At 59.4% G+C, this 12171-nt stretch overlaps 3 protein-coding genes across 3 annotated transcripts in view; 1 reads left to right on the plus strand and 2 right to left on the minus strand.

Moving 5' to 3' along the window:
• The window catches only part of LOC138829831 (transient receptor potential cation channel subfamily V member 4-like), a 32003-nt gene extending 27105 nt beyond the window's left edge, over positions 1-4898 (minus strand). Inside the window, exon 1 of the mRNA XM_070026373.1 lies at positions 4838-4898. The gene's annotated coding sequence lies outside the window, so the exon portion shown is untranslated. The remainder of the gene's footprint in view (positions 1-4837) is intronic.
• LOC138829817 (basic proline-rich protein-like) lies at positions 4418-5605 on the plus strand. The gene has a single exon (XM_070026342.1). The coding sequence runs from the start codon at positions 4418-4420 to the stop codon at positions 5603-5605; it is 1188 nt and encodes a 395-aa protein (XP_069882443.1).
• Positions 5606-12154: 6549 nt separating this feature from the next.
• LOC138829832 (glycolipid transfer protein) overlaps positions 12155-12171 on the minus strand; it is a 19282-nt gene continuing 19265 nt past the window's right edge. Inside the window, exon 5 of the mRNA XM_070026374.1 lies at positions 12155-12171. This exon is cut by the window's right edge and continues 991 nt beyond it. The gene's annotated coding sequence lies outside the window, so the exon portion shown is untranslated.

The raw sequence follows: 12171 nt of genomic DNA on the forward strand, positions 1-12171 counted from the left end.
CCAGAGAGTTTTCACACCACCCTGTCCTACACGGTGGGCGTGATCTGTACCCCCGCATCCCAGGTGGGTAAACTGAGAGACCCAATGCCAACCAGCAGAGCTCACAACTTGCACGAGGGGAAGAGGAATCAGCTAGGATGGCCGCCATGTGCGTTGAAGCGCACCGGGACTGAGCAGGAGCTCAGAGGCTGCCTCCCTCCCCCCTTTCCCCTCCCTCCCCCCGTCCCCCTCCCCCTCCCCCATGTGGGCTGTGCCACTGAGTAACTGTGTGCCCTCGGGCGGGTCCCTCGCCTCTGCTGGGCTGCGTGGTCAAGGTGGGTGTCACGGGGAGGGCCAGCTCCAGAGGGCAGGTCCCCGAGTCCCTGTGCCTGCTGCGGCCCTGGCACAGAGCAGCTGCTGGACAGTGCTGAAGGCGAGGAGCCGAGGCCAGCGTGGCCGTGGCGCGCGCAGGGCTCTCCACAACCAGCCAGAGGGCGCCCCTATCATGAGTCCGTGTTGCAGATGAGGAAACTGAGGCTGGGAGGCTGGTCCAAGTCCCTCGGTGCCAGAGCTGAGCCTGTGTCTGTGAGGGCCCTGCCTGGCAGGTCTGTCCATCCCATCACTGCCCCCCCCCTCCCCCTGCCCACCACACACAGGTGTTCCTGAGTCTGTCTACAGTCCAGGGAGACACGAGAGACCCAGATGGATGGCTCCCAGCGAGGTCGGGCCCCTCACCTGCTGAACTCTCTCTCTCTCTCTCTCTCTCTCTCTCTCTCTCTCTCTCTCTCTCTCTCTCTCTCACACACACACACACACACACACACACACACACACACACACACAGAGTTGTTCCAGAGGCGGTCAGCATTCCCGGTCAACTGGGTGGACCCCAGGCCACCCCACCCTGGAGAAAAGCAGGCTTGGTGAGACAGAGGCAGCCTTTGTGCGGGGCGGCGCTTGGTGCAGTGGGCAGCCCTCACTCACTACCCAAAGCAAACAAGACAAGTCCAGGTTAACGGCCCTGTCTGCCCCGCACCCCTGCCGCCTGGGGCCTCTCCAACGCCTGACCTCATCCGGAGCAGGCCTGCAAGGGCTTGAGGGCTTCCTTACCAAGGAGGAAGCATGCCCAGAGAGGTGGGGCGACCTCCCTGGGGTCACACAGCCAGCACCGGCTGGGACAGGGTGGGGTGGGGGACAGAACAGGGAAGCAGAGGGCCAGCCCCGGGTCTCAGGGATGGGGAGGAAGTGAGAGTCTCAGTGAAAGGCAGGGCCTTGCTCCCTTCCTCATTCCTCCCAGGCCAGCTCCTGGGACCCCAGGGCACCCAAGGCAGAGGGAACCAGGCCATGGCGGCAGGCATGGCAGCCAGAATAACCCAAGCTCCCCTTAAGGGGGCAGCAAACCCTGGGTGACCACTCTAGAAACAGAGAGGTTAATCCAGGGTGACCACTGTAGAAACAGAGAGGGTTAATCCACTGCCTGAAGTCACACAGCAGTGAGTGGCAGAAGGGGTCGTGGGTCATCCTCCAAGAAGACCAAATCCAAGGTGGCTTTCCAGACAGGAAGCCGGTGGCCAGACGCTAGCTCTGCCAGGGAGACCAGAGTCACCAGGATCGGGCTTCCAGGTGCCGTTGGGCCAGATGTCCTTGGAAAACGGTTTCCCTCCCCGAGCCTCAGTTTCCTCAGCTGTGAAGTAGGCCTCTGCAGTCATGGCCCTGCCCCTCCAGGGGGTGAGGCTGCGGCACCATCGAAGGGCCCAGAGGGTAGATGCTGGTCATGACCCATTCATGTTGGAATGGACACTGTCCACCCCCTCACTGCCCAGATGAGGAAACCGAGGCTGGAGGCGTGAGGGGACTTACGGGGAGCTGGGTTTGAACCTGGGCAGCGAGCGGGGTTCCGGCCCTGGAGTGGCTGAGGCGCCTCATGCTCAGTCAACAGCCATAAATATGTTATGGCTCAAAGGCAAATACTTTGTGCCTCAGCCAAATGCAAGTCTAGCTTTGCCCCCGGCCCCTCTCCCTGGCGTGTGGGGGGGGCGTGGTTCTCAGGATGCACCCCAGGCCAGGCTGCCAGAGATGAGGGGAGCCAGCGCCAGATGAGGGAGCAGGAAGGCATGAGCTCTGTCCCGGTAAAGTGGAAACTGAGCCCCTTTGACAGAGGAGGAAACTGAGGCTGCCCCGGGCCACCCAGGCTGGGAGCAGTGGGCCTGTCTCAGCATCTCTTCGTTGCAGCCACTCCACATGGGTCTGGGCACCCCAGAGGGGCTGGGCACCCCCAGAGGGGCTGGTTAAGTGGCAACAAGGCCAGCTGAGGAGACTGAGGCCCTGGATTTTGGAATCAGACCAATGTGATGCCGATGCCAGCTCTCTTCTCAGCTGGCTCTGGACAACGCTTTTCCTCCCAGACCTCAGTTCCCCACTCAGGAAAATGGGTACAAGAGTAGTTTCCAAATACACTCCACGCCTGTCAGAGTGTTCAATCTACCGTCCACCCTCCCAACAGCTGTCAGCGCATTCCAGGCTGGCCTTGGCCGAAGCAACCTTGCCCTCGGTTCAAAGCGGAGACCACAGGTCCCCCAGGGACCACAAGTATCTCTGGAGATCGGGATTAATCTTTAACAGGTGAATTCCGATCAGCTCGGTGATGCGGAGCCTTTCTCCAGAGCCCTCTGGCATGAAACAAATATTCTCTCTGCTTCCCAGACCCAAGCTGCCACCAGGAAAGAGCTGCTCCCTGCTTTGTGGAATTGCAGAGAGTTCAAGAGCCTTCCTCAGAGTCAAATTGGGGGAAACTGGGAGAGGTAGACATGTCCATGGGATTGCATTCATCCTTCTAGACACACACCAAGGAGCTTAAAACCTAGGGTGAGGGTGTAGTTTAGGCTCTGAGATTCAATCCCCAGCACCACACACAACAGTATTTCCTCAGTCAACCATGCAGTTGGAACTTACTGAGCACCTACTATGTGCCAGGCGCGGTGAGGACAGGTCTTGTGCGTTTGTCTCCCTCCTACATCTCCTCCCAGCTGCCCCTCTGCATTTCTCATCCAGAGACTTGGATGACTTCCCCAGCCCCGGGGGGGGGGACCCTCCAGCCTGGGTGCCACTCTGCAGCGAGATGGACCTTTCTAGACCACACTAACAACCATGGCCCTCCCTGCCGGACTTCCTCAGCCCCTGCCTGACCCCTTGCCCTGCCTGCTCCCATCACCCAGTGCAGACACATGGAACTAGATGCTGTTGTGCAAACAGACAAGAGTCATGTCTTTGCTGGTACCGTACCCTTTACCTGGATGCCCTTTCCTCTCATTTTGCATTTATTCTCTGCGGTGTGGCCCAAGCACCACCCTGATCAAACGCTTCCTGAAGCCTCCTCGTGTGCCCTCCCTCCCCAGCATTCTCTTCTGCCCCCATGCATCTGTGTACACCTTGCTGAGGGGTGGTGTCCAAGCCAGGGATGATGCCCTCCTGGAGGCCACAGCTGCTGGGTGTGTGGGGGGGTGATGGGGTCTCAGGGAGCCTCAGCCTCTGTTCCTTCCCTCACCCCCGTCCTCCAGGCTAGAGTCAGGCTGGGTCCAGGCCCTTGAGTATTGGGTGTGCTGACCAGCAGGGGAGGGGCCAGGGGCTGCCAGGAGAGGAGGTGGATGGGGTGGGAGGCGCCTCCATGGCCTCCCTCCAGACCCAAGCCAATGGAAGGTGTCTGGAGTTCTCTGGGGGCCCTGGCACCTTTCCAGGGACCCCCAGAAACTTGTGAGCTCGCAGCGGTGTGAAGACTCACCTGGCTTTTCACAAAGCAGCCCAGACGGGACCGGGAGAGCCCTGGCCACGGGGGCCGAGAGCCCCGGTCCCCGCAACTCACGGAGAGGTGGGGAGGCCTCTGGGCCTGGCGGGGTCCGCAGCCTCGGGACAGGACGCGCTCGCTGGACAGGGGCTGCGGGCGGCCTCTGCTACCCAGACAGGCTGTGCGGGGCTGGTCAGCGGCGGCTGCCTGAGGGCGCGGGGCCCAGGGCAGCCTTGCGGCGTCCACTAGCCCCCCATTACGGGTGAGGAAGAGGGGCTCACACAGCCAGGGCACTGACCCAAGGTCCACGCGGGGAGGCAGAAAGCTCGCGGCGCCGACGCGGGCGGGCGGGCGGGCCCCCCCCCCCCGGCCCAGGCCCCCGCCGGGACCCCGCACCCACCCGGCCCAGGCCCGGCCCGGGGCTCCACGGAGGCTCCCGGCCCCCGAACCAGGCCGGCGAGGGGGCCGCTCAGAACGTCGGGGCCGACGCGGGCCGGGAACGGCCTCCTCCCGCCCGGGAGCGGGCCGGGGCGGCGAGCCGGGCCGTCCCGGCTGTGAGTCCGCTCGGCGGCCCCTGCCCTGCGCCTGGGCACCTCCGCCGGCAACGGGGGGTGGACGGGCTCGGGGAGCGCTGGGGCCGGCAGCCCGGGCGGACGGATGGCGGAGCTGGGCGCGGGCGGCCCCGTCCCGTGCGGCCCCCGCCCCGTCCCGTGCGGCCCCCGCCCTGTCCTGTCCTGGCGTGCGGCCCCCGCTCCGTCCCGTGCGGCCCCCGTCCCGTGCGGCCCCCGCTCCGTCCCGTGCGGCCCCGTCCCGTCCCCTCCCCTGGTCGGCGGCAGCCCAGGCTTTGGTTCCAGATCCCGGACGGGCGCCCATGTCACAGATGACAAACCGAGGCCCGGGAGCGGAGCTCGGTTCCAGGGCATCCCGGGCGCAGCCACCCCGGCCAGACCCGGGCCGCCGCCCCGCCTCCCGAGCGCCCGGCTCCGGGACTTCGGAGCCTCGGGATCCCCGGGGCCGCCCCCGGGGTGCGCGGCGACCCCGCCGGCCCGTCCCTCCCGGGCCCCGACTCCCACTCACCGCGGGACCGCTGGACGCCGGCGGCCCGGAGCGCGACGCTTCCTGAATCCTGGCCGGTCCGGGAGACCCGGCCCGGCGCCCGCGCCCCTCCTCCCGGCTCAGGTTCCAGGCGCGCGCCGCTCCCGGGCTCCGCCCACCCCGCCCGGACCCCCAGAGGTCCGGCCCCGCCCCCGAGGCTCCGCCCACCCCGCGCCCGCCCCCGGGGCCCCGCCCACCCCGCCCAGACCCTCAGAGGTCCGGCCCCGCCCCCGAGGCTCCGCCCACCCCGCCCGGATTCCCCCAGAGGTCCGGCCCCGCCCCCGAGGCTCCGCCCACCCCGCGCCCGCCTCCGGGGCCCCGCCCACCCCGCCCGGATTCCCCGAGGTCCGGCCCCGCCCCCGAGGCTCCGCCCACCCCGCGCCCGCCCCCGGGGCCCCGCCCACCCTGCCCAGACCCCCAGAGGTCCGGCCCCGCCCCCGAGGCTCCGCCCATCCCATCCCTCCCGAAACCCCTCCGCACACGGAGGCTCCGCCCACTCCTCCCAGAGACTCCGCCCACTCCGCCCCGACCTTCCCCCCCTTCCGCCTGGCCCCGCCTCGACCCCACGTGCCTGACACGAGCCCTGAGTCCGCGCCCTCAGGTCCTGCTCTGGGTCCAGCTCTGGGTCCAGGCCGGGGACGGCGCCTGGGTCCCAGCGACAGTCCCGGAGTTAAATATCACCCGCGCCCAGCCTGGAGCCGCGCACCCAGGCGGCCACGCACACGCCGGTTCCCTAAGCGCAGTCGGTGAAGCCCAGCCCGCAGCCCGAATCCGTTAATCTCCTCCCCGGTGGAGCCACTTCTGCCAGGGCCCCGAAGCCACCGGACTCGCCAGCCAGGTGACCCCCCCCCCGAGAATCACGGCTCCGGGATCACTTGTAGGTGGCGGAAGGAGTGGAGGGAGTTCTCAAGACCCCATCCCAACAGCAGACCTGGGGCATGGTGGGAAGCGTCAGATCGGAGGGTCGGAGCCCGAGCTGGCCCTGGGGACGAAAGAAGACCCTGTCTCAAAAAGGTGATGGAGCACAGAGGAGCTGAGGCTCACGGCTCCCCGCCGGCCCCGCAGGTGCACGAGCAGCACGGCGGCGCGCACAGGGCGGTGAGGTGCTGGGTCCCTCGACACTGACGTCCTCTCCTCTTCCCCAAGTGCTCCCAGGCTCACGGTGGCACGGATCCTGTCACCCGGTGAGCGAGCGTGGCCTTAGCACGTCACAGGGGAAAACCAGGAGTCAGAGCCCTGCTGCGGAGGCCCTCCTCTTCCTTCCAGGCTGCCCAGCCCGGCCCTTTCCCCTTTCTCTTCCCCAGTATCCATCGGCCCCCCAGGACTCCTGGGCATGGACCCAGGTTGACTCCAGGTCCCTGCGAGCCTCGATTGTTTTCTTGCTTTTGGGTCCGGTCATGGGGCCTGAACTCTGGGCCTGGGCGCTGTCCCTCAGCTCTTCAGCTCAAGGCCAGCGCTCTACCACTTGAGCCACAGCGCTACTTCCGGCTTTTTTCTTTTTGCTTATGTGGTGCTGAGGAATCGAACCCAGGGCCTCAGTCATGCAAGGCAAGCGCTCTACCACTGAGCCACCTTCCCAGCCCCCCTGGATTGTTTTCTGAAGCTCCTGTGTAGGGCTGGATTCTGGCTGATCAGAGTCCTGGGTCCCTAGTGCTCAGGTCCCGTGTCTTCTTCCCCTTTATAGCAGTACTTAGAAGATGTTTTGCTAAAGCCTGGTTCCAAGCAGCATACAGAACATGGTATCTCCTCTTCCTTTTTACATCTGTCTTCCCTCGGAGCAGTCACCCTGCAGGATCATGTTCAAAATCAGCCTAGGAAGAAAAGGCCCTGAAACTCATATCTCCAATTAACTCCCCCCACCCCACCCACCCCCCACACACACTCAAAGGCAAAAGCAAAATGAGCCAGGCTCCGGTGGCTCACGCCTGTCATCCTAGCTACCCAGGAGGCTGAGATCTGAGGATCACAGTTCAAAGCCAGCCTGGGCAGGAAAGTCCATGAGACTCTGTTTTGTTTTGTTTTGTATTTTTTGTCGGCCGTGGAGCCTGAAATCTGGGCCTGGGAGTTGTCCCTCAACATGTCAGCTCAAGGTCAGCATCCTACCACTTGAGCCACAGTTTCACTTCTGGCTTTTTCTGAGTAGTTTATTGGAAATGAGACTCTCATGGATTTTCCTGCCTAGGCTAGCTTCGAACTGCCATCCTCATATCTCAGTCTCCTGAGTAACTAGGATTATAAGGTATAAGCCACTGGTGCTCAGCCCAGTCAAACGTTACATCCAATTAAACATTAAAAAAAAAAAAACTGCACATGAAGCTGTGGCCCAAGTGGTAGAATGCCAGCCTTGAATACAGTAGCTCAGGGACAGTGTCCAGTTCAAGCCCCAGGACAGGTACACACAACACAGACACACACACACACACACACAAGCTGGGCTGAGTGAATACTTCTTGCCATGAAGTCACCCCACACCCTCAGCACCTTTCCCAGGAGCCACGGAGATGGGGGAGATGGGGTACAAGGAAGCTGGGTTTGTTTGTATACTCATGGCCCCACAAAGAGCTGGCCACAGTGTCAGAATGGAGGCCCCACCCTGCTTAGGACCCACCTTCAATGAGGTTCTTCTGGAATTTTCCCTGGGGCAGAAACCTGAGGCCAGGTGTAGTGGGGGGGAAGAGGGGGGAGCCCTTCTCCTCAGATGACCGTTACCATAGTCACAGCCACTCACGGGGCTTAGCAGCGGCTGAGATTCCTTTCCTTGGCATTGGGCCTAGTGGCTTGTGGGCGTGGCCACAGCTGGACACGGCCTCCCTGGGGAGCTGGTGCCACTGGGAGGGAAGTAACTTGTGGATCTCCTCCTCACTGTGGGGTTGGAGGACTTCCTGTCTTTCCATCTGGGACCCCTTGGTGGATGCCAGGAGGGAATGAACTCTGTTGGAGAGGATTGTGATTTTTCGGGGATCCCCCCACCCCACTTCCTGCTCCAGGCTGTTAAAGCAAAGCATAGGGCTAGTGGCAGCAAAGCTGGAAAGAGGCCAAGGCTGGGCTGGGCCCCGGGAAGCAGTGTGTCTTCGCTGACTCTCTGAGATCCTGGCTGGCAGCTCCATAAACTGTGAATTGATTTTTATCAACTTCTGCTCACAAGGGCTGGTAACTTCCCTAACCCCACTCCTGCTAACCTCAGCAGCTCTCCGCCTTGGCCCTCTTTGCTCTCCAAGCTCTGGCTGCTTCTGCCTCTCTTCGACATTACAGTTTGCTACTTCCCGGCTTATGAGGCCCACACCAGGCCTTGAGTTCAATTGCCAGCAATGCAAGGGAAAAAAATAAAACCACAGTGCTTCCTCTCCTTACTCAGGGCCTTTGCATTTGCTGCTGCCAGCCTCCCAGCTCTCCATAACTTATCTTCTGTCCCTTCAGATCTCAGCTCAGATGTCCCCTGTCTGTGTTCTAGTCTAAATCGAAGCTCCATAATTGTCCTATGGAACCTGCAACTCTTTTTTTTTGGGGGGGGGAGTCGGGTCGTGGGGCCTGAACTCTGGGCCTGGGCGCTGTCCCTCAGCTCTTCAGCTCAAGGCTAGCACTCTACCACTTGAGCCACAGTGCCACTTCTGGCTTTTTTCTTTTTGCTTATGTGGTGCTGAGGAATCGAACCCAGGGCCTCAGGCATGCAAGGCAAGCGCTCTACCACTGAGCCACCTTCCCAGCCCATGAACCTGCAACTCTTTGCTGTTTTTTAGTTAGTTTTTGTTGTTGTTGTTGTTTGGTTGTTGTTTTTGTCTTTGTTTTCCATTCCTGGGGCTTGAACTCTGGGCTTGGGCACTGTCCCTGTTTTTTATGCTAAAGGCTAGCAGTTTGCCGCTGAACCACAGCTCCACTTCCAGCTTTTTGTGGTTAACTGGAGATAAAAGTCTCACAGGCTTTCCTGCCCCAGCAGGCTTTGAACTGTGATCTTCAGATGCTCCTGAGTAGCTAGGATGACAGGCACCCAGCTTTGCGATCTGCTTTGATCTCTGGATTTAGTATGCATTTCCTCCACTAGGATTTTGTGGGCTTGGGGTCTAACGTCCTCTTGCAGAACCCCTCCAGCCTAGCTCAGGTGCTTGTCCACAGTTAGGTGCTCAGCAAACAAGGCTGAAGGATGCTGCCTTCCAGACAATGATGTCAGACATGGGGCTGGTTAAGGGTTAGCCCATTATCCAGCCTCCCATTCATTTGTGCCCCAAGCTACACGTTGGTTTCATTGCTGGCTTACGGTGCTTAGCTGTGTAGCTCATCAGAGCTGGGAGGGAACCAGCTAATCTCCTGATTTTATATATGAGCTGGAGTTTGATCTCAGGGTCTCAAGTTTGCTAGGCTGGTGCTCTACCACCTGTGCTATGCTTCCAGCCCTGCTTTTTTTGCTGATTATTTTGGAGATGGAATTTAGTGAACTTTTGTACCCTGGCTAGTCTTGAGTCCTCCATAGCTTGGCTTCTTGAGTTAGCTAGCAATATAAGAATGAACCATCAACACCTGGACATAAATCCTTTGATTTTAAAGATGGGGAAACTGAGACCCAGAGGGCAGAGGTGACCTATACAGAGTTACACAGAAGAAGCAATAGCAGCCCTGTTGCATGATGTGTTCTGGCCAGTGTGGTGATGTGTGGTTGGCAGGTGCTTTGCTCTGTCCCGAAATTCAAGCAGTGATCATCATAAATAAAAATGTTGATAAAGCCGGATTTTCACCATCTCCCCTGTATCAGGCAGCGTACGTCTGTTATTTTATTTTATTTTTTTTTGCCAGTCATGGGGCCTGAACTCTGGGTCTGGGTGCTGTTCCTCAGCTCTTCAGCTCAAGGCCAGCGCTGTACCACTTGAGCCACAGCACCACTTCTGGCTTTTTCTGCTTATGTGATGCTGAGGAATCGAACCCAGGGCCTCATGCATGCAAGACAAGCACTCTACCACTGAGCCAGCTTCCCAGCCCCATGTCTGTTATTTTACATTAACCCATCAAACAGAGGTGTTAGGGTCTCTTTTGACAGACGGGGAAACTGAGGCTCAGCCAGGTGCGTTGACTCGCCCTGGGATCGCGCAACTACAAAGTCACAGAACCTGGACTTAAATAAATACAAAGCAAAAAACAAGAAATTGTTAGGTGGTGGCTGGAAGTGACAATAGGAGTAAACGTGACAGGAGGGGCGGGGACCGGGGAGGGGGGCCGGGACCGGGGGCGGGGAGCCGGGGCGGGGAGCAAGGGCGGGGCGCGGGGGGCGGGGAGCAGGGGCGGCTCTGCTCGGGCAGCGGGCGGCGCCACCTGCCGGGCTCCTCGGGAACTGCAGGCGCTCAGTGCGCAGGCGCAGGGGCGTGGGACGCCTTCCCTCCCCAGCTCTCCTGTCCGTGACGATAACGGCATCATCGCGCGCTACGAATGGGAATCCCCATTGTGTGGACGAGAACCAGGCGCAGAGAGGGAAGGTGGCTTGCCCAAAGCCACACAGCGCTCCTGTGGCAGAGCCAAGCCTCGGATGCTCCAGGCCTCCCCTACAGATGGCGCCCGCGGTTCTACTTAGGTCGGACAAGGGCGACCTCCTGCGCTTCACCCGCTGCTCCCACCACTTTACAATCCTCCCGCACCCCTGCAGGCGGGGGCCGAGTCCGTGTGGCAGGGTCTGGAGGGACGGTGAGACACATTATGGTGGGTTCGAAAGCGTGTCTTACTAGCCTCAGTGAATCACCATCATCACATCATCACATCATCATCATCACATCATCACATCATCATCATCATCGCCATCATCATCATCATCATCACCACCATCATCACCATCATCATCGCCATCATCATCATCATCACCACCATCATCATCATCATCGCCATCATCATCATCACATCATCACATCATCACATCATCATCATCACATCATCATCATCATCATCATCACATCATCACATCATCATCATCATCATCATCACCACCATCATCACCATCATCATCGCCATCATCATCATCACCATCATCATCATCATCGCCATCATCATCATCACATCATCATCATCACCATCATCATCATCATCATCATCATCACCATCATCATCATCATCACCATCATCATCACCATCATCATCACCATCTTCATCATCATCATCATCATCATCATCATCACCATCATCATCATCATCATCATGTCGTCGTCGTCATCGTCATTCCTGGGGCTTGACCTCAGGACCAGGGTGCTGTCCCTGAGCTCCTTTTTGCTCCTGGGGACCGCTCGGCCATTTCCGGTTTTCTGGTGGTTTATGAGCGATGAGAGTCTCACAGGGACTTTCCTGCCCTGGTTAGCCTCAAACTGCGATCCTCAGATTTCAGCCTCCTGAGTAGCTCGGTGAATTTTAACTGGATGAGTCAACAGGGGAGCAAATGCAGTGACTTTGGCCCAACGTTGGGACTATTTAGAGGAACCCTCCTGGTTCAGCTTCCTCTTCTCGGTGGGGTGCCCGAAGCCCACATACATCTCAGATGGTGGAGAAATGACCGGTGATGGACCTGGTGTACGGCCGGTGCTCCGCATGTGCTCTTTCTTCCCTGCTCCAGGAAGAACTCAGCCCCACCGACAGGAATGAATCAGGAAGGCAGGGAAGCACTGCGTGGCTTAGTCTTGGAATTCCAAACCCCCAGTGCTCCCCCGGGGGTCCCCACAGGCACGTGAGCAGTGGAGGAGGGGGGAGCCCTTCCACTAGGAAGGTGGCCGCTAGCTTCATGGCAGTATGGTCGAGACAGGTAGGAAAGAAAGCATGAGATGGTATGCTTTTAATCTGCTGGCAGAATAGAATTCCATGGGCAATATTTGAAAAGATGGTAAAGGAACTAGTTCTGACTTCCATCCCTTAGCCAGAAGAAACCTTCCAAATTGGGCATCTGATTGGATAAGGTGTTCCACAGGGTTGGGGGCGTGGCTCAGTTGCGAGAACGCTAGCCAATGAGCCAATGAGTGTCAAGTTCAAGTTCTGGTCTTGGACCAAAATGAAAAGTGTTCCATAATTTTCAGGGTCAAGCTCAAATCCCATAGTAGCACAATGTCACACACACAAAACCTGCTCACCTGAAGTTCACTGACCACCCTGCCAACACTAGCATTTCCCTGGCCCACCCGTCCACTGGGCTCTGCTTTAGTAGAGTGGGAAATAAGGGAAATCAGTATTACCCACTCCACTCAACCTCAGTCCTCAACCACCCCTGCTGTCTTCCCAGCCCTGCAACTGGTGCTCTTTTTGGATACTAGGGTTAAGACTCAGGAAGCAAGCAGCACACGGACATGATTCCAAAATATAGA

Source organism: Dipodomys merriami, unplaced genomic scaffold (assembly GCF_024711535.1).
Source record: "Dipodomys merriami isolate MVZ:Mamm:240054 unplaced genomic scaffold, mDipMer1.0.p SCAF_177, whole genome shotgun sequence".
In the NCBI taxonomy this organism is placed as follows: Eukaryota; Metazoa; Chordata; class Mammalia; order Rodentia; family Heteromyidae; genus Dipodomys; species Dipodomys merriami.